The 23,094-nt window shown below is 46.6% G+C and overlaps 1 protein-coding gene across 2 annotated transcripts in view; it reads right to left on the reverse strand.

Annotated features, from left to right (window-relative positions):
• The window catches only part of LOC135814033 (uncharacterized), a 41,526-nt gene that overhangs the window by 14,806 nt on the left and 3,626 nt on the right, over nucleotides 1-23,094 (reverse strand). The window contains exons 3-5 of one of the 2 annotated variants that reach the window (XM_065327092.1): nucleotides 22,837-23,035; nucleotides 21,181-21,318; nucleotides 19,186-19,466 (exon numbers count right to left, since the gene is read on the reverse strand). The exons of the other annotated variant lie outside the window; for it this stretch is intronic. Coding sequence (XP_065183164.1) covers nucleotides 19,220-19,466; nucleotides 21,181-21,318; nucleotides 22,837-23,035 — 584 coding nt within the window. The 3' untranslated portion in view covers nucleotides 19,186-19,219. Of the gene's footprint in view, nucleotides 1-19,185; nucleotides 19,467-21,180; nucleotides 21,319-22,836; nucleotides 23,036-23,094 lie in introns of those variants that run through there. 2 annotated transcript variants of the gene reach the window in all.

Raw genomic sequence — 23,094 nt, forward strand, 5'->3', positions numbered from 1 at the left:
TTAGCAGGGGTATATGGCTGGCAGCAGACATCACTGTTTGCTGACTGGAGCCACGCGCTTTGCAGCTTGGTCTTCAGCGGGAGAACCACGCTGGTGGGGTCGTGACTTCTGCCCAGGGGTCCGAGTTAACTCGGCGCCGGGTTTGGGAGAACTGTCGCTGCTGCTATTGCGGCGGCTGCTGCTGCTGCCGCTCCTGCCACAGTCGGTTCCGCTGCTGTCGTCGCCACTGCCATCGTCCCTGCTGCTGTGGGCATTGTTGTTGCCGTCACCACTGCCACCGTCACTGCTGCTGCTGCCGCCGCTGCCACAGTCGTTTCCGCTGCTGTCGTCGCCACTGCCACTGTCACTGCTGCTGTGGGCCTTGTCGTTGCCGCTGCTCTTCTTGGGTGGATTGAATTTCCATGTCCTGCAGTAGAGAGGCCGAGGCCAGAAGTTGGCAGAGGTCACAGTGGCCAGGCAAGCTGCATCGATGGTGACCCTGGCGGATACTTTGCCGCTAGCTGCCGTGTGTACATTGCATGAGTGGACATCTATGATGTTCCCTGTGGCTGCTACAGACCGGCGGTGCACAAACTCCGTGAGACCCTCCATTGTGCAGGTGCTGCTAAGGTTGCCAACAAACACTACTGCTCTCCGGCGTCTTGGTGGGGCTGCAGCGACCAGCTGCCAGCTGTCGTCATTTATGGCATCCACTTCCTCTCGCTCTGTGTTGCCAGTTTCAGGTTCAACACTACCTGCAGCGGCCGGTAGGGTGTCCTGCCCAGCGTTGGCAGCAGTAGCACCGAAAACGGGCTTGACACTGACAGGCAGGAGTCCAGTATCCCCTGCATCAGAGTACATGTACTCCATTTCTGTGTCCCCAGGGGGCACTGTCTTGGTTGCGTGCCAGGGTGTGGCCGCTGTGGCGGCGCTACGGGTACGGGGTTCAGTGTGGGTTCCCACGTGTTTTACCTGCTGGTTTGGAAATTTTGCACTGTCTTTGTGGTCCACTTCACAACAATAACACACACAGAAGTCTCTGCTGTGAGCACGGTGGCTCGGCAATGGCTTTATTATTGATATTATTATTATTATCTCCTTCCTGATATATTTTCTTTCTTTCTTGAATAATTGTACGCATAGGGCCTGATAAGAAAAATTAGCACAAGACACTGCTGCTACTTAGGCCTCAGCGGCTAATGCTAGTTTTTTGGGCAAAAATGCTTTTGGCAATGCTAGTTATTTTGGTTGCTAATGCTAGGTTGAGTGCTCGTTTGCAGCATTAATGCTAGTTTCAGCACCAATAAAAAGGAAAGAAAATGGTGTACAGAAATACTTTTTCGGATGGTTTTGTGTCTAATTTCATTGTAGACACGATCAGATGAAACAGGGCACCATGGTAAATTAAAGATAGAAATGCGATACTAGTAGTCGATACACGGTGGACAATGTCTGGCAACTATCTTCGTGTCCCATTACGGCTTGGGAACTCACAGCTCATGGCCGAGCCGACCACGGTTGTACTGGAGCATGAGCTCCACTTCCAGGTGGTCTGTCAGTGTTGAGGCTTGCTAAGGGTGCACCCTTTGGGGTTTTCTTGAAATAAACTTTTTTGAATTTTTCCACTCGACCATGCTGAAATACGGCCAAAGTCATACCTGCGCAGGAAAGCTCGCCCCTCCGCGACGTCTCCTCAGCAATTTCTACTCCAACACTACTCCCAAGGCCGTAGAACAAAGTGTAGTGTTGACTCTGACAAGGAAAAGCAGCGGTGATCACTTGTCACTCCAAACGACAAGCTTCTCCTTGCGCCACCAATAATTTTTTGTGCGACTGTTGATGCAAAAGTGACTGAAGGCCTGAGCGCAGTTTTTGAATCATATTGCAAGATGCACCGTGAAATCACGTGCCTTGTGACGCAAGAATGCCAAGTCGCGTGGATCACGGCATGTGTGTAGCGTAGGTTTGGCGCTTCCAAATAGGCACCCTTAGCATTGAGACGATAACGCTAGCGGTAACCATGGTAACGGTATTTTGACTGTGGCCGGACCAAGAGTACCCATTTTGTTACTGTATGGCATATATGTACCCTTGAATCCTGTTGTGCACTTGCTGTGTGCCAGAAGAGGCCCAGACTCAATTGCAAATACGTTGTTCCGCTAACTCGGCGAACATCTGGCGACAGCCGACCATTGGTTTCCGCCGTGAAGCTTTGGAACACCCTGCCACAGGAACTCACGTCCGCTCGTCGTCCAACCCCGTTTAAAAGATTGCTGAAAGTGTTTTTCTACGGTTAATATGGCCGAATAGCACCTCCCTCTGGCATAGGTCCTCATCTTCCTATTTCTCCCTGATTGTTACTTCGTTCGAACTTGACTTGTAATTACCGGTACAAATACTTCCTTTTGACTGTTTTCTCATTTTCGCAAGTGAAGCTTTATCGAGCTACACTTTTTATTCTATCGCCATCATAATATTGGGCATCAATGCCCGTTTGGTTTGCGATGTAAAATAAAACTTCAAACAAACAAAAAAAACTCCATAATTGGTTCAATCATTACCATATGGGTCATTGCAGCGTATGCCTTGGAAAGGTTTTTAGCCCCCAGGCCCCTTTTAATTAATGCTTTTTACCCCATAAAACCTGCTTGCAATGCTAGAGCAATGCTAGTTTCCAAAAAAGGCCTTTAATGCTACTTTTAAAGGGGAAGTGCATCGATTTTTCAAGTAGGGCTCAGATGAAAGACAATTGGATATCGGTTCCGATGGTATATCTCTCGCTTGCGTACGGCAAGGGAAACTTGCCATATCGCCGATTTCCCGATCCCGTTTCCATGGCGACTACAGGTGATGACGCACATTCTGCTTAGCTCCGTGAGAGAGAAGGTCGATCACTGCAGAATTGTGTCATTTTCAGTTGTCTTCTTGTATTCACGAAGTGAAAGAAGTACTGTGTTCAATGCTGTTAGTGCCGTGAACTGTTTATTAGTAGTCCTCTCCGTTGTGTACTGGGACGTGACACCGACAGGGGAAAGCTGGAGTGCGGAGACGTTAGCTGGCAAGCGAAAATCGTGACGAACCAAGTGCTGAAATCTTGGTTGGGACAAATCAAACGTTCAGCATTTACCTCAACCAAGGACCATGCCGTTTGCTCTTTCCACTTCCTGAAGATGGATGCGCTGCCTGCTGGAGACTCTCCTATCTCTCGTAACATCTTCTGAAGCCAGGTGAGACGACGAGTAGCGGAGATTAGCGAACGAAATAATGTCGTATGTTTTTGAAATTTTGGCTGAACACATCTCAGGAGAGATGGCGAATACCAAGCATCTTCTCTTAGTCTAGAGAAACCATTCCGTAGGCTACATTCCGCCTAGGGAAATGCAGGAGACGGCCTGGCTGGGGAGGACACACTTGGAGGAGAACGAAGTAAGTGATCTTGTTTGTGTTGTTCTTTGGTATTGCAATCTTATGCGAAGCCCGCCGCCGTGCAGCAGGACTTTTGCCAGCACCCTCGTGACGTTGCAGATGTGTGGCTTGATTATTGTAGTTGACGTTGATTTAGTGACTTTGGCAAGTTTGAGTCGTGTCAAGAAGTCAGGTAGGATTCAGTACTAGGCAGTAGTGAAACGTGAGTGGTAGTCTTTGCCGGTTTCTGAGGGTATCCTGGATTTGGTGTGCAGCGCTGTGGAAATGGCTTGCTGTGGAGGTCCCAGCACTGGATGTTGTATCAAAGGTACGACCTCGTAGCACGTGCTAAACCTAAAAAAATTCAAAAATTGACTTGGGTCTGTGGGAGTGTGTGAAAGAACGCCCACTCGTTCCGTTGTGACAGATTCCAGGGCCTCGTTGAGGGGCCCTACCCCATCACCCATGGCTGCTTCTGGACTTGTTCTAGGTTTGGGTCCCGCGCACGAACAGAATGAGCACGAAAATGCGAAAAATTGTAAATGCATTTGTTTGGCTGCTGGGTGGCTCGCACACCGTGGCACTATGCCGGAAATTTGAGTTTTTCCGGCCTGGAAAGCCTGTCAGTGAGGCGCAAGAACTTGTAAATCATGTCCTGAGGGCCAGCATAGTGGCAGGAGTGTGTGGTCAAAATTTCACTCAAATCCATTGAGAAACACCAAAGTTACGGTCAATTGAATGCCATATGAAATTTATGGGTAGGCTGCCCCCTTAAGGGGGCACATCACCCAAAAATTTCATATGGCATTCAATTGACCGTAACTTTGGTGTTTCTCAGTGGATTTGAGTGAAATTTTGACCACACACTCCTGCCACTATGCTGGCCCTCAGGACATGATTTACAAGTTCTTGCGTCTCACTGACAGGCTTTCCAGGCCGGAAAAACTCAAATTTCCGGCATAGTGCTACGGTGTGCGAGCCACCCAGGAGCCAAACAAATGCATTTACATTTTTTTCACATTTTCGTGCCCATTCTGTCCGTGCGCGGGACCCAAACCTAAAACAAGTCCAGAAGCAGCCATGGGTGGTGGGGTAGGGCCCCTCAACGTGGCCCTGGAATCTGCCACAACGGAACGAGTGGGCGTTCTTTCACGGACTCCCACAGACCCAAGGCAATTTTTGAATTTTTTTAGGTTTGGCACGTGCTACGAGGTCGTACCTTTGATACAACATCCAGTGCTGGGACCTCCACAGCAAGCCATTTCCACAGCGCTGCAAACCAAATCCAGGATGCCCTCAGAAACCGGCAAAGACTGCCACTCACGTTTCACTACTGCCTAGTACTGAATCCTACCTGACTTCTTGACACGACTCAAACTTGCCAAAGTCACTAAATCAACGTCAACTACAATAATCAAGCCACATATCTGCAACGTCACGAGGGTGCTGGCAAAAGTCCTGCTGCACAGCGGCGGGCAAAGCCCGCCGCCGTGCAGCCCAATACGTGGTTTTTTAACGTGATTTTTTGGACTTTTTTGGACTTGGGGCAAAATTCTGCACACTTTCGCGTGTTTCCATAATACGACAAGTTGCGCACGGTCTGCTCACATTCAAATACAGTGCTGCCAACAAATGACAGCATGCAACAACAAAATCTTTCCTTGCAAGGGCACATTTTCGGCCATAACTCTTGAACGGCTGGTCAGATAGGGACACAGTTTTCAGAGAATTTGCAGCTATTCATGCTCTTTCAACTGACGTAGCACTCAATATGAATTTACAAATTCGATTTTTCAGCGAATTTTTGGGTGATGTGCCCCCTTAAGGGGGCACATCACCCAAAAATTTCATATGGCATTCAATTGACCGTAACTTTGGTGTTTCTCAGTGGATTTGAGTGAAATTTTGACCACACACTCCTGCCACTATGCTGGCCCTCAGGACATGATTTACAAGTTCTTGCGTCTCACTGACAGGCTTTCCAGGCCGGAAAAACTCAAATTTCCGGCATAGTGCTACGGTGTGCGAGCCACCCAGGAGCCAAACAAATGCATTTACATTTTTTTCACATTTTCGTGCCCATTCTGTCCGTGCGCGGGACCCAAACCTAAAACAAGTCCAGAAGCAGCCATGGGTGGTGGGGTAGGGCCCCTCAACGTGGCCCTGGAATCTGCCACAACGGAACGAGTGGGCGTTCTTTCACGGACTCCCACAGACCCAAGGCAATTTTTGAATTTTTTTAGGTTTGGCACGTGCTACGAGGTCGTACCTTTGATACAACATCCAGTGCTGGGACCTCCACAGCAAGCCATTTCCACAGCGCTGCAAACCAAATCCAGGATGCCCTCAGAAACCGGCAAAGACTGCCACTCACGTTTCACTACTGCCTAGTACTGAATCCTACCTGACTTCTTGACACGACTCAAACTTGCCAAAGTCACTAAATCAACGTCAACTACAATAATCAAGCCACATATCTGCAACGTCACGAGGGTGCTGGCAAAAGTCCTGCTGCACGGCGGCGGGCAAAGCCCGCCGCCGTGCAGCCCAATACGTGGTTTTTTAACGTGATTTTTTGGACTTTTTTGGACTTGGGGCAAAATTCTGCACACTTTCGCGTGTTTCCATAATACGACAAGTTGCGCACGGTCTGCTCACATTCAAATACAGTGCTGCCAACAAATGACAGCATGCAACAACAAAATCTTTCCTTGCAAGGGCACATTTTCGGCCATAACTCTTGAACGGCTGGTCAGATAGGGACACAGTTTTCAGAGAATTTGCAGCTATTCATGCTCTTTCAACTGACGTTGCACTCAATATGAATTTACAAATTCGATTTTTCAGCGAATTTTTGGGTGATGTGCCCCCTTAAGGTGGCAGAATACCCAAAAATTCGCTGAAAAATCGAATTTGTAAATTCATATTGAGTGCTACGTCAGTTGAAAGAGCATGAATAGCTGCAAATTCTCTGAAAATTGTGTCCCTATCTGACCGGCCGTTCAAGAGTTATGGCCAAAAATGTGCCCTTGCAAGGAAAGATTTTTTTGTTGCACGCTGTCATTTGTTGGCAGCACTGTATTTGAATGTGAGCAGACCGTGCACAACTTGTCGTATCATGGAAACACGTGAAAGTGTGCAGAATTTTGCTCCAAGTCCAAAAAATCAGGTTTTTGAGCCACGTATTGGGCTGCACGGCGGCGGGCGAAGCCCGCCGCCGTGCAGCAGGACTTTTGCCAGCACCCTCGTGACGTTGCAGATGTGTGGCTTGATTATTGTAGTTGACGTTGATTTAGTGACTTTGGCAAGTTTGAGTCGTGTCAAGAAGTCAGGTAGGATTCAGTACTAGGCAGTAGTGAAACGTGAGTGGTAGTCTTTGCCGGTTTCTGAGGGTATCCTGGGTTTGGTGTGCAGCGCTGTGGAAATGGCTTGCTGTGGAGGTCCCAGCACTGGATGTTGTATCAAAGGTACGACCTCGTAGCACGTGCTAAACCTAAAAAAATTCAAAAATTGACTTGGGTCTGTGGGAGTGTGTGAGAGAACGCCCACTCGTTCCGTTGTGACAGATTCCAGGGCCTCGTTGAGGGGTCCTACCCCATCACCCATGGCTGCTTCTGGACTTGTTCTAGGTTTGGGTCCCGCGCACGAACAGAATGAGCACGAAAATGTGAAAAATTGTAAATGCATTTGTTTGGCTCCTGGGTGGCTCGCACACCGTGGCACTATGCCGGAAATTTGAGTTTTTCCGGCCAGGAAAGCCTGTCAGTGAGGCGCAAGAACTTGTAAATCATGTCCTGAGGGCCAGCATAGTGGCAGGAGTGTGTGGTCAAAATTTCACTCAAATCCATTGAGAAACACCAAAGTTACGGTCAATTGAATGCCATATGAAATTTATGGGTAGGCTGCCCCCTTAAATCCAAGACCAGGCCGGCGAGCTCGTCTACTCTCCGCTGGAGGCGTACTTCGTTGTTTCTGGACTCACTGACGAAAGCATTCAAAGTATCTACGTTTTTGCCGCGTGTTTTTCCGTACTACCGGTACCTTAAATACCTATGAAAAAAAGGTTTCAGAGCAGACTCGCTCTCTTCCCACCATTCACTCTGCAAACTCGAACTCATTTCTCAATCAATTAAAGGGAGACTGAACGCCAAAAATAAGTACATGTATGGCTTATCCGAAGGAGAATTGGGCACTGAGTGATTCCGATGAGCTATGTCTCGAGCCGATCAGAGAAGAGGAACCGTGTCAAATTTCATAAATAACACCTTCCATATTTGGAAATATGGCTTGATGACGTGCGTACTGCTTAGCTGTCACCATACTGTGCATATGCGCATGTTCAGCAGTGTAATTGAATGGAAGAAAACAATTTCTTTGATATTTTGCAGCTCTATTTCGTTCCCTGACGGTAACCAAATCTAGATGTAGGAATCTGTTGAGCAGGAGAGTGACACATGTCTTCCCGAAGGCTATCCAGGCTGCAGTGGTGATGAAGAAGACACGATCATCACCCCGAGATCGATTGTAGCGAATTGGAAAGCTCATGGTGAATTTGCTTCCACTCCAAGGCAATGTCGAGGTATGAAGGGTGCTTGTACTGCCTTCCAAAGTGAAGAGGAGATGAACATGGCTTTGCATAGCTGTTGTTCTATGCCAACGTACCTACTCTTGCTGATACCGTAATGCATAATTGCAAATTTCGTGGACGAACAACTCGAGTCACTAGTGGCTAGTGAGCAACACTAACAGGTGAGATTTATCAATTTGACAAAAATTGTTTTTGTTTGAGAACTGACAGTGGCAGTCATTTGACTCAGAAGGTGTCTCTCTGCTGCTTCTTTCCCTTCATCGGTAGGGTTGTGCTTGAAGTAAAAATAAATAGAAAATGTGGAACAAAAATCTGATCATGTAATTCGAATTTCAACTTCAAAGTATGTGTACATCAAATCACAAAAATTTCAAGGTGGTGCTGTGCATTGAAAAAGACTGGGAGCTGGCAGCAATGGAAAGGGTAGAAACGAAACCAGTAATCGTTGGAAGCATCAACAGCGGTTGCAACGCTCACTCCATCAGAGACTGGTGCGAAGCGAGGGACGTGGAGGTATTAAATTGCTCCGTCATGGAGTCGAAATACCTTGGCACATCGTATGCCAGAGTCACTGTGGCTGCAGAACATGAAGAGCGTGTACTAGACAGAGCCTTCTGGCCCGAAGCCATCAGCCACTCAGTACGCAAGGGGCGTTTTGCAGACAGCCCCAAAGTGACGAAGCCAGCTTCCAATGCGTAACCTTTATCCCCCCTCTTCCACTTCAACCCCTGCGCCTCTCAACGCTCTTGCCCCACCTTTCTTCCCCCATTCTGTACGTGCTGCTACTCACTGACTTACAATCTGTGTCCTTAATGCTCGCTCCATAGCAAACAAGTCTGGCGAACTCATTCAAATCTGTGAGGATCACACACCCAGCGTAGTATGCATCACAGAGACCTGGCTAACTCCCACACAAGCTTTCCACGTGCCACACTATGAATGCTTCCGTCGAGACTGACCTGTGTTGTAGAAAATAGACAGAACCGTGACCCACACGGAGGAGTTCTAATCTTAGTTCGTGAAGGTCTGTGTACTTCCATTGATCAGCTACCGGATTTTCAGCAACCGGGCTTGGAAGCGCTAGCACTTCGGCTTACACTCGCTGAACATAAGCTTGTCTCACCTTCTAACCTGTCAACAACCCACCTAACAGTAGCCTGTATCTACCGTGCTCCTTCCCCGTCGACGGATGACTTCTCGACTTTTCTCGACCGCCTCCAAATAGCCCTGCAATCAACTCAAAGGAAGCCCGAGATCCTTGTGATATCAGGCGACTTCAACTGTAGGTATTTCGGCTGGTGCTCAACTGACCAAACGGATGCATAGGGTCTGAGTCTTGACAACCTCTTCTCATGCTATAATTTGACCCAATCGGTAACCTTTCCCACCCACCTCCGCTCGAATGGACTTGGCAGCTGTCTAGCCTTATCGCGAGCAACATCCCTAACCAACTCAACCACATTCAACACCTGGCTCCTCTTGGCGCATCAGACCATGCCGTCCTGCTGGCTGAGTTCTCCTCCTCAAAGTCTTCCCCCACAGCAGCCAGCACCTGCCGTAGCCCACCATCTACACAAAAATACAATGTCCTGAGTGCCACGGATAACATGTGGAATGCCATGAATGTTTTTCTCGCAGATGTACCCTGGTCTCAGGTCCTTGCCTCCCACTGCATCGACACGGCTGTCTCCGCATTCACCGACATCCTTGAAGGTGCCTTGGACCTATATATAGGAAGATCCTCACCTCCTCGTCGGAAATCACCGCACAAACCCTGCCCCTGGATGACTCCATCACTGAAAGCAGCTATTAAAGTCAAGAGCGATCTCTATAGCATCTACCGGAAATACCCATCCCCTACAAATTTCAACAAATACAAACACCAACGTAACTATATAAAATGCCATTACACATGGTTAGCATTTTACTGTTCATGCTATTTTCGACGGTCGGCCTGTACCGTTTTTTGTGTGTGTAGACATGCCACATGGTATTTTACCATTCACGCGCTAGATCCAACGGTACTCGTACCCAACACCCAACATACCGTCAGTTTGGTACCGTTTCGACGATAGAACGCTCTGTTTAGCGGGAGAACGAAACGGTAAGATTCCAACTAGGGTTACGTCCCAAGTCGATCGTTGCGCCAGAAGGGAGGACTCAGAAGCCGAAGCGCTAACCGTGTCTTGAAAACACCAAAAAAAGAAAGCAGGTCAATCCATGTCACTGTCTGAGTCTGCAGTGACACTATTATAGCCCTGGGAAGACACTCGCAACCGGAAATTGAGACAATTCGCTAATATCCATGGTATTTTTGTACATGTAGTATTCATCGTAGAGCGCTCCTTTCTTTTGTAGCTAACCACTAAAGACCTGTGCCTGACGTCAAACATGTCTATGCATGTCTGGACTGTCGTGCAATAGAGGGAAATATTTATGACAATAATATGATTGCCACCCAAGTGCGGAAGTGAAAATTTGCAATGGGACATAGAATACCTGTCGAGTGCCGTAACTCCACTATTCGACCTTGGATCGACCTCGGATGTATTGGAGCCGACAGCTAAGAACTTTCTAATGCGAATAGACCTTTTGATTACTCAATTCTGTTTAGGGAAAGCCGAGTTACGAAATATTTGAGTGTTTGCAGAATGCACTTCATAGCAGATGCAAAAAAGGTGGTTTCCGGGCTCCAAGAAAACCACGCGGTGCACGCGCCTGGGCCCTAGGGTGTCCTAGCGATCTTCCTGATTCCATAAACTTAGTGATCATTGTGATTTCATGTGCTTTGAAGTTGAAATTCGCAACACATGTACTGATGCTTGATTAGATTTATGTTCCACATGTTCTATTTATTTTATTTTACTTCAAGCACTTGTACTATTCAAGCACAACCCTACCAATGAAGGGAAAGAAGCAGCAAAGACACCTACTGAGTCAAATGACTGCCACTGTCAGTTCTCAAACAAAAACAATTTTAGTCAAATTGATAAATCTCACCTGTTAGTGTTGCTCACTAGCCACTAGTGACTCGAGTTGTTCGTCCACGAAATTTGCAATTATGCCACTACGGTACCAGCAAGAGTAGGTACGTTGGCATAGAAAAACAGCTATGCAAAGCCATGTTCATCTCCTCTTCACTTTGGAAGGCAGTACAAGCACCCTTCATACCTCGACATTGCCTTGGAGTGGAAACAATTAATTCACCATGAGTTTGCCAATTCGCTACAATCGATCTCGGGGTGATGATCGTGTCCTCTTCATCACCACTGCAGCCTGGACAGCCTTCGGGAAGACATGTGTCACTCACCTGCTCAACAGATTCCTACATCTAGATTTGGTTACCGTCGGGAACGAAATAGAGCTGCAAAACATCAAAGTAATTGTTTTCTTCCATTCAATTACATGCTGAGCATGCACAGCACGGTAACAGCGCACGTCACGTTGTTACGTACTAGAGTTTCGTTTTTGGTCGAGGACAGGGAGCCCTACACATGTGTGTAGGGCTCCCTCGTCGAGGGCCGAACGTTCAGAAAGAAAAACTTTACGTTTGGTACAAACTAACTTTAGTTATTTCGTGCCTAACGAATATAGCGAACGAAAATTTGTACTTATACAGTAGATCTACTCTGTTTCGTTTCGCATTTTGACGGATCGTCGTAGCAACTTTCGTTACTCGAACCCGGACGGTCGAAATCTTACGAAGTTTCGTTGTGCGCATGCGCCCAACCACTCTTAGTCTGCGCTGCCGGCATAATCCGCCGAGCTATCCCGTGGGCCTGTTTGATCATTCCTCACCAGCTTGGGGAGTTTAGTAGCTAGGTTTTGCCTTTGAGCTTCATGTAAATTACGGCATACTGGTGAAATGGCGACTGCTGCTGGCGAAATAGAACAGGATCAAACCATGGCTGGTTTGAAGTGTGCTTCGTGTGGTAAGCCACCACGGGACGGTAGGCTGATTCGATGTCTGCACACGCTATGTGCGCTGTGCGTTGAACCACTTACCAAAGCGGAGGACAACACAATTCATTGTCCGATCCCCGACTGCACGGAGATCACTCCGCCTCGGGTACGTGGACAATCTCAGTTGCAATCGCTACCCAGAGCTCCAATGGAGAACAGTGCTGTTGCTAGTGCCGACTCTTCATCCAGCACCAGATCTTCAAATGTTGACTGTGATGAATGTGTGGAGAAAAAAGCAGCTATGTTCAAATGCGGTGAGTGCTACCCGACCAAGTTCTACTGTGAACTGCATCACAAAGCCCACGTGACGTCTAGGTCTGGCAAAGACCACAGACCGGCGGGCATTTGTGCAGATGCACCAACCAGAAGCAGATCAGAGCAGGTGTCTCATGCAACTGCGTGCCCGAAACATTTTGGCTATATTATCACTTCCTACTGTCTCCTTTGCCACGTTTTCCTGTGTGATCAATACAAAGACCAGGATGCACATAAAGGTCATTCCGTAGTCACCATTGAAAACGCTGCTGTTACTATGCGTGAAATTCTACCGAAGGAATTGGAGCAAATACCAGCGTACCAGGGTAACGCCACCAGAGCTTACATGGCTGCTGTACAGAAGAAAGAAACTGTTGAATATCAATTCATCTCTGCCACCGGCAAGATGAGTGGGCAGTTGTCCAGACTGTCACAGGTAGTGGTCGACGGGCGAAAGGAGCTATTTGATTATCTCAACTCAAAGCACCATCGACATGTTAATGAATTGGACGATCAAATTAAGATATCAAAACGGAAGAAGACCTACCTCGAACGAATGTCCGATTTGTCGAAAGCCGACAATGATGATACCAGTTTCCTCAGAATGTACCAATGGATCAAGTACACATTGGATAAATACAAGAAAGATGCTGGTGAAGAATTTGACCAAAACCCAGCCTCTGGTCATCCAGTGCCATTGCCTTACCTCGAGGGCATTGCCACACTGGTTCAAGAAGTAACGCTATTGAGTGCCAAACTTCTTCAAGAAGTAAAGCTAGTGGTCGACAGCGTGCAAGAACCAGTTCGAGGTGACAGCGTGCAAGAACTAGTTCAACCTGGAGACAACACTGGCCGATTGAACAAATATATCGCAGTTGTAAAGCAAGCCTTCGTATCGAATTCGATCGGCCGCCACCAGCCCCGAATGGGCTATCACTTCAGCAAACCTCACAGCAACTGTGAGCGTCAGATCCCAGAAGAGGACAGGAAAACATTCCACGCCAAGGAACCAAGCGGCGCGCAAAGTGCTTGTATCGAACCAACTATCAAGAAAGACGAAGTTGCGAGAGTACTCTTGAGGGTGGATAAGGCAAAGAGTGATGGTGGTCTTGCAGTTGGCGTTTGTGATCCGGCCTGCTTCAAACAAGGGACAACCAAACAAGTACGCCAAGAAACCACTTACGGATGGCCTGCGAAGTTTAGCGAAGGAGATATTATCCAGCTTACTGCCGATCGCAAGAGTAAGGTCCTGACGTTCTTTAATCTACGAACCGATAAAACGTGGACAGCATCAAAAGAGCTTAGTATCTGTGATGCACTCGCATTTTATGTGTATTCCAAGGAAGGCAATGGAGCAGTGCAGGTCACTATCGTCTCACTTCCATAGCAGCCAACATCTATGCTCATGTTCCTTTTTGGACGAATATCCTTCGTGATGCAATGACAGCAGCAGCAGCAGCAACAGCAGCAACAACAGCAGCAGCAGCAGCAAGAACAACCACAGCAGCAGCAGCAACAACAGCAGCAGCAGCAGCAGCAGCAGCAGCAAGAAGAACAGCAGCACCAGCAGCAGCAACAGCAGCAACAACAGCAGCAGCAGCGGCCACCAGCAGCAGCAGCAACAACAGCAGCAGCGGCCACCAGCAGCAGCAACAACAGCAGCAGCAACAGCAGCAGCAGCAGCAACAACAGCAGCAACAACACCAGCAGCAACACCAGCACCTGCACATCATCGGTAGAAATACCACTACATGTACGTACTAATCTAGCAGAATTGGCTGTCACTTGGAATACGTCTTTTATCAGTTTCCCTAGTCGCGGAGATTCAGCTTGTTACACATAAATCATACATGTAATTCTCTCTCACGTACCCGCACCCCCCCCCCCCCCCGCACCCCTCTCCTTTCCCTCTCCCAAGTGGTCAGTTCACTGCGAACCACTGACTATAAACTTCACAGCACTGTTCCACCTATGCCATGGGGCATGTAATCACATTCACAGAACACTGTCATTCACAGCCTGGGAGACAATTCAGTTCTCTCCAGTTCCTCCTATCTCTTGCACACCAATACTTTTCCCTTTCTAGATACTTTTCACGTGCAGTTGAATGTATAACTACTATAGTAGCCTGAAGTGGTATTTGCCATTCGTGATGCAGCTAGGGGTCAGTGGATTCTGCTAGGAAGTTTTCCACATTCTGCTTTTTATCGAGAGTCATTCTGCTTCTATTCTGCTCTCAAAAGACCATTATTCTGCTCCTCTTGTACGAGAAATCCACATGATAACGTTATATCCATATGCTGTGCGTTCTAGTGGAGCTGATGTAGGCAGCATAGTACAAACAGGTTGAGCAAGACGTCAGGTTGGTAGCTTCACCTGCCGCTGCAACAAGTGAAGCTAGGTGTGGTCACATCATTGGCCAATGCAAATACGAAGAAAGCTCATCATTCAAGTCATGATGGCAGCGGTAGCGTCATTTTCGAGCAAAGGGTATGCCAGACGTTCTGATCCTTCCAAATCTCCAGTATTGGTGTGAGCTTGCCCACTTTAAGTGACCAGTGGGATACCTGCTTGCAAGAACTGACTTAGCGGCTTCTTAGATAAATATCATAGTTTTTGGTCAGCCTAAACTGTCCTACATTGTGGGCCAATTCCTGGCATTTCAGCAAGAAGCTGCTAGTTTCTTGCTAGCACGTATACCACTGGCCAAAGTGGGCAAGCTCAGACCAGTACTGGAGAATTTGGAAGGATCAGAACCTCTGACATACTCTTTGCTCGACAACGACGCTACCGCTGCCATGCATGACCTGAACGAGGAGCTTCCTTATGTTTTCACTAGCTAATGATATGACCACCGGCACCCGGCTTCATTGGTTGAGGCAGCAGGTGAAGCTATTTCGTACCAATCTGACGACATCTTGCTAAGCCTGTTTTTACTTTGCTGCCTTCATCAGGCCCAGCAGAGCGCATAGCATTATTGTATATGCGGATTTGTCATACAAGAGGAGCAGAATAATGAGCCGAATAATGGTCTTTAGTGAGGAGAATATGACTAAGAGCAGAATGAAAAGCAGAATCGGCAAATTTTCCGAGCACTCTTTCACCAAAACATGGACTCAGTTTTCTACTTTGTGTGGCTGCAGCCTCAGAGATGACAAACTTCTATGGCGGTCAATAGCAAGAGAGTGATAAACCCTCATACAATACTGTCGGTCGGCGAAAAACTGGGGGGGGGGGGGGTCAGCCTCCTAGCCTAGACGGTTCCAATTCTCATGTATTATAGTCTATGCGCAGTTGAGTGACGTCACCGTGCATTGGTATGCTGTGCATAATGAAATTCTAGCCTGGTCGTTCTTCGGCGCCTGGCAGGACTGTACATGTATTTGGGTAGTTTTGTGGTTTGTGTGCAGAGAGAATTGAAGCAAATGGTATGCTAGGCACTTATTGTGAACTTCATTCCTAGTGATAGCTTTTATGGAGACATTTCGAGGCTTTGAGAGTCCCTTTTTGGTAGCTATTGACTTTGACCTTGGTTGTTTTGTAGGGTTCAGTCTGTTAGCCGTGGCCGGAGAATTATCATACAGATCAAAGTACAGTGCTGCTCAATGCAGTCGAGTCGTGTCACTCAGGTTTGTGCCTTGCACCATTTCACAGCCCAGTGTTCACAGGCCTAGGGCTGCGCAACGCCCGGCATGGCGTACTTGAGTTGTTGTTGTTACTTTATTTTACCTCACCAGAATTACAGGCAGTGGAATGCCTTCTCACTGGACCAGGTCTAGTTCTCACAAATGATGAAGTGACACGACTGGATTTCATTGAGCACAACTGTACATAATAATAATATACACATTTTTTAACCGCAATCAGTAATACAAGCTGGATCGACATTTGTGTACACTGTATTCATGTATTGTAAAACTGTGGAGACAATGTGCAATAAAACGATGAAAAATGTGAAGAAATTGTGTAGAGAAAGAAAGGGATTCAAACAAGTTTTCGTACAACACATTTTTTTGCTGTAAATAAATCCGTAGCTTTTACTTGTACACCACACATCTGCTGCAGACAGTTCAATACCTGCACTGTACTATCAGGAGTATATTAAGCCCCCAAGAGTGTCCAACTCCTGATACCCTTTCTATGGGGTTTGCCAACGGCGAAAACTCACATCACGTGGTGTAGTGTCCCACTAGTTGTACGTTTGCAGGCCGTTTCTAAATTCTAGTGAGCAGCGGAGAAATAATAAAAGTGCTGCCCGGCAGAAACTCACTGCGCGTATGCCAGCATAATCATGGGAGATTTTCGGGTTGCACGCACGCTATTCTTAGTCGTACGTAGTACAAAACGTACCTCAGACACGTGATCTGTCCCTCCAGGAAATCGCGATTCCACAGATGCAACGAATTTCGCGATTTTGGCCCAAACCCGCGATTTTCAGCAAAATCCGCTATTTCCCGCGTTTTTTGTTGTTTTCTGCACTATATCGCACATGTGTCATGCACTTTTCACACAGTGCTTTCCATGATCCTGTAGGTTATTTGCACAGTATGACTAGTACTACTCCGGAGTTGATACCATGTATACGATGCAACAAATTTCGTGATTTGGCCCAAATCCGCAATTTTCTGCAAATAATTCCGCGAATTCCTGGCAAGTTCTACATCATTCCGCACTTTTCGAGAGTTTTTTCCGCAAATTCCCGCAGGGACAGCGTGATGTGAGTTTTTGCCATTGTAGACCCCATATGCAGAGTTGCACACTCTTGGGGGCTTATAATCTTGGTACTATAATGAGCACACATAGCTGTATGCATCTGTTTGGAGTACATTGCATCATCAAAGAGTAGTGAAATTACGATTCAGAGGGCTTTAATAATGCCCTTGACGGGAACGTCGCACGTTATTATTATTATCATTCTGAACAATGATTAAATATACATTCAATGATGTGTTGCGAGAACAAAATACAGTGCCAAAATAGAATGAGGGAAGGTGAGACAATAGAAGTGAAGTGAGAGCTAAGTGCAACGGCGGGTGAGAAACTAATTATAACGCTAAAACTGTGTAGTGAGACGAACAATCATGCTGTGCACCTACGAAAACAAGTTAAACGCAACTACATGTTTCTTCTGCTTACAAAGATCAGGCTTATGCAAACGAATACAAACAGCCTCAAGTACTTTCAACTGACTAGCATACCGTGCACGACAAAGAACAGAAAAACTAAAATCATCATACACCTGCAGACACTTTTGTTCTCGCAACACATCATTGAATGTATATTTAATCATTGTTCAGCATGGTTACTCTTCAGTCACGACTTTCCACTGATTATTATCATTGTTATCAGTGAGGGCTGCGTCCCACCCGCCTGTGTGGATTCACAGGAAGGGTGAGTTACGAAGTCTGAAGAAAATGCCGGCTGAATGGTCTCTGCTGGGATGACGACTACACCATAGCTCCAGTGGTTAGAGCATCGCTGGCTACAAGCGAAGGTCCCTGGTTCGAGTCCTGGCTGTGACAGTCAATTTTTCTTCAGACTTTTCCCGTTTATGTCTTTCCCTGAAACCAGTGAATATTGTTATTATTATTAGTAACTGGTTTTAGGGAAAAGACACAAACGGGAAACGTCTCAAGAAAAAATTGACTGTCACCACCAGGACTCAAACCAGGGACCCTCGCTTGTAGCCAGCGATGCTCTAACCACTGAGCTATGATGCAGTCATCATCATCATTGTTATTATTATTATCTTTATTTCACATTGGTTGTCTCATAGACGACGAGATAGAACTCGTTCTACATGTAAATCAAGTAAGTCATCTTCATAAGGACCCCCCCACACACAAACATGATACAGGTCGCAAGGAAAGGAGAAATGCTTCTAAGAATTCCGACACTCCACGCTGCCAGCATACACATTCTCAGTCTAAACACATGTTCCCTGTGCTGTGAACGTCTTTCTATTAATCCTCGCCGAATTTCCCCCGCATGGTCCACCTTCAGTGTGAAACGAGAGGGCTTGACAGCCCAGAGCCCTCGCTATGCTTTGAGTTTACCTAGGTCATCATGCGTGTAATTCGAAATGATAGAAAATCTCTTGCAATACAAAAACATGTACCCGATAATCGTATCGCAAAGGCATTCTATCATTTCGAAAAACACGCGTGATGACCTATGCAAAAACAAAACATAGCGAGGACTCTGGGCTCTTTAAGCCCTCTCGTTCCTTTTTCAATTTTAAAAAATAAATAAAGTTTAGCTCATAAACATACACACATACAATCATAACTCCAAACTCTAACTCTCAGATAGGTACATTCTACCAAGTAGATATAATAAATACAATCAGACCTCGCTTAGCCGCACACATCTGTTTTCCACAAAAATATCCGGATAGGCGAGGGAACCGGATAATCGAACACACATACTGTATGTATGCATGACACATGCTGTAAATCAGTAACCAACGATTTTCTTCTGGATGGCGAGGGATCCGGATAAAAGAGGAGCGGATAAGCGAGGTCTGACTGTATTTATTATAATACGCCATCGTCCTAGTCTATTTACTTTTTTGATCTTTTCCATACACACATAACATGGGATTCTAACCCCCACTATCGTCCTGCATGCATTTCCTCGATACGCTTCGCATACATACACATTCTAGTGGTTTCTACCAAGTTGCTTCACGTTACGATTCTACCCTTGAAAGACCTATTCGAACATGGTGGCCACTGAGCTGGCTTTGACGGTACTGCGCGGGGCATGTACGGGGTAGTGTGCCCGGCATGGCATGTCACGTGACGACAGCCCTATGCCATGCACAAATACACACGTAATTGAAGCGCTGTGGACCGTGGCTAGCGCCAGATGCTACTAAACTGAAGGAACCCCTTTCGCATAGCTTGGGGAATGAGCCTAAAAAAAATACAATTACTCAATACTTGTGTTTGTATGAGTTGTGACGAAAGGATACAAAATGATACCTTGTTCAGTTTAAGGATAAGCCAGCTATTTAATTGTATGACATCAGTCTTCAATGCCGTTGTCTTCCCCGCACTCATCACCGCTGCTGGAGAGGGCATTGTCGTCCATCGGCCGTGATTCACAGTGTTGCTGAGCAGTGTGTGCCTGCTGTAGGCAGTGCATAGCCGTGACCTGACGGACACTGGCTTTTCGCCAGGCTGCATGCTCGTCGTGTACGCCCGGCTGTACCGACGTGATGACTCGCTGCGCTGGCGCCATGCCCATACTCGCATACTCTGTCAACGCACGTCTGCAAGAACCAAGAGCAGAGAACACCACCACACCACCAGAAGGACTAAGTATAGTGACTGAATACTGTGAATAGACTGCTCAGAGTCATGGTGACGTCATGCCCAGTCATGTCATTATGACGTCATGCCCAGTCATGTCATGCTTATGATGTCATGCTCCGTGTCGTAATGATGTCGTCTGTACACATTTTACGGGCAAAATGGGTGCCTGCGGCAACAGGAGTTCACTACACTCGGCTATATGTGTACTGCCCAATGGTTAGAAAGCGGTAACAATCATTGTTATTGCTTTAGTTGAAAACATGGAAAAGAGTGGGACACAAGTTATGCATTAAAAGTCCACCAACTAAACCAAATTTTAGCTTTTTTTTTAAATACAGTAAAGCCTGTAATGGTAACCACTCGGATATGACGACCACTTGACCATGGCAACCACTTTTCCTTGTCACGGACGCATTCACAATCAAAACAGCTCGGATAAGGCGACCACTCGCTGAACGCGACCGACGACCACCCACCTGCGACCGCGTTGCACAGTGCTGGTACGTGTAAATGTATGCATGGCATGGTGCACCATGCATGGTAGATCTACACATCAGTGCAGGAAGTGTAGATGTGCATGGTGCATGCACAACACTTGACAGGTCTGAGGACCCCAGGCACATGAGTCATGCTAGAGTAGCATGCGATGTACTGTAAAAGCCATAATATAATTTATATAACGAAGTGGTAACTCTAACGAGGAGAAATCTGTCGTTAAAATAGAAATCGTTATACAGAAATCGATACATATACTGTCCTACACACACAACAGAGGCGAAAGGCTGTGTTAGCTGTAACTTAAAGTTTCATGCATCGGAGCGATCATCAGACAGCAGCATTCACTATCGAATTCTCTACGAGCAGGCCTAGACATTTGATGCTAGTGTGGAAGTTAGTGCATATGTGCGAAGTGAAGACGTGGCATTGGGACAGTGGTATTGAGTCGTTTTGTGAGAGTTAACGGATATAGGTGAGAATAGAGGCGATAACAGGGCAGTGTTACCGAGTCATCGAAGGCGATAGCGACAGTAGCGCAAGACCACAGCAGGAGTGAAGAGGTCATACTGTCCTATTGAGCGTTGAGAATGAGTGAGCATCGTTACATTTGATACACGTAAACCAGTCAATTTTGGGAAATCGTTATAATTATACCGTATTTTCCCCATTAAACGTACACGTCTCCATTACTATTACGTCTCCAATTGTAGTACATGTTGGGTGTGGATCAAAATTATAAAAGGACACGTCTCTAATAATAGTACATGCCGGAATGGTGTGATGGGCATTACTGGGGTACAGGTACTAGGGCCTACCTTACTTCTTTTTTGTTACCCGTTTGTGTCTCTGTACACTGATTCTTACCATGGTTGCATGTATTTACAGCTTTACAGTATCATTATCACTAGTTTACCGCCCAACCCAGGCAATCAATCTTTCCGCCTTTGAAAAAATAAAAGGACTGTACATTTATTGGGGAAAATACGGTATGCGCCTCGTTAGAATAATGGCTTTTACAGTATCACATGTGGATATGGTCACGTGACCCACTGAACCTGCATAAGAAGACCACCTGGCCACGGCGACCACTTTTTCTCGTCCCTTGAGGGGTCGCCTTAGACAAGTTTCACTGTATTTAAAAATGATGACGTCATTCTTGCTATTCACACTCACGGTCTAACAGTCATGTAGTCATCAGCGGTGTCATCGCCACCATTGCTTGCAGCAGCCAGCACTGTCCTGGACATGGCTGGGTCAGCGTACACATTCTCAGAGTCCTTTGAGCTAGGCTGTTTTGGTCTTGCTAAGAACCTACATGGGGAGTTATGGGAAATACATAACAGAAAGAACATATGGGGGGGGGGGGTTAACAACAAGAACACATGGGGGGTTAACAACAAGAACACATGGGGGGTTAACAGCAAGAACATATGGGGGTTAACAACAAGAACACATGGGGGGTTAACAACAAGAACACATGGGGGGTTAATAGCAAGAACACATGGGGGGGGGGGGGGGTTAACAGCAAGAACATTTTTTGTATTGTATTTTATTATTTTACTTGGGCATTCCCAACAGACCCTAAGGTCTTCTTACAGGGTGCCCAACATATGGGGGGGGGGGGGGGGGAGGGTTCTGTACCCCTGGTAACTGGACGTTCACCAGATGTAGTAAACAGTATGTACATATAAGTAGTCACAAACAAGGCCGGTCCTGGAAGCTCGAGGTAGAATGCTCAATGTACGAATGTACAGAGCAGTATACACACACAACAGAGGCGAAAGGCTGTGTTAGCTGTAACTTAAAGTTTCACGCATCGAGCGATCATCAGAGGTGAATGCTGCTGTCTGATGATCGCTCGATGTGTGAAACTTTAAGTTACAGCTAACACAGCCTTTCGCCTCTGTTGTGTGTGTATAAGTAGTCATGGCCCCAAACTCCACAACATAGGTTGCGCACTTCAAAATTCGAACCTGGTGTGGATGCAGTGGAAATTTGGATCCCAATCATGCTGCTCTTTACCCAACAAGCACGTGCCACTATAACCTGAAGATACTGCTTTAGCAATGGCCTTGCTCAACTTACAGGGTAATGTAATGCTCAATTGTTGTGCTGTTGCTGCTGCTGCTGTTGTTGTTGTTGTTGTTGTTGTTGTTGTTGTTGTTGTTGTTGTTGTTGTTGTTGTTGTTGTTGTTGTTGTTGTTGTTGTTGTTGTTGTTGTTGCTGTTGTTGTTTGAAATCTTTATTCTCACGATAGCCAGTGGCCAATAAGAGAAAGAGAAGTTGTTGTTGTTGTTGTTGTTGTTGTTGTTGTTGTTGTTGTTTTTGAGATTTTATTTTGTATCGCAGACCAAATAGGCAATGATGCCCAAATCTTGGAATGACCTACCATTTAGACTCGACATCTTTTAGAGCGGTAAAGGACAAACTGGCCAAGTTCAGGGGTGGCAGCGGTTCACTATTTTATGAATTACCTGCATGACTAGACGACAATCATCTTTAACTCAAAAATTGCATGGGAAATCATTCATTACCCAAGCATAGTACCCATGCTTCGACCTCCAAACATCAAACATACCTGCCATCCGGCATAGATTGCATTGGCCATAAATCATTTACAAATAATTGCAGTTTGAGTGAGTCAGTCAGACAGACTTATCCACATCTGTAGGAATGCCATCACCCTTTATGTTGATCAAGACCATAGAAAAGCAATGAAATGAAGCTAGGCTGGGTATCCATCTGCAATAGAGGCCACGAGCAGTGGCCAACGGTGAATGACCGTGCCTGGATTGTAACTGACATCTTATGTTGCGACAGTTGGCTTACCCTGAAGCAGCGCGATCACTTTGCAGGGGGCTGCCAGATGCCTGTGATGAAGACATGCAAGAGCCAAGTTGCACCATACTGCGTACTTGCACCAACAGCGTCACCATCACTGCACAAAGGACGAATGCTGCGCAGCTGCTGAACGCCGCAATCATCATGTAAGGCACTTCCTTAGATTGAGCGTCCGCTTGTTCCACACCTGCAAGGACAACAACATCATCAGCCTTTACTCATCTTGGGCACCCTGTAAGAAGACCT

This window comes from Sycon ciliatum, chromosome 1, assembly GCF_964019385.1.
Source record: "Sycon ciliatum chromosome 1, ocSycCili1.1, whole genome shotgun sequence".
NCBI lineage: Eukaryota > Metazoa > Porifera > Calcarea > Leucosolenida > Sycettidae > Sycon > Sycon ciliatum.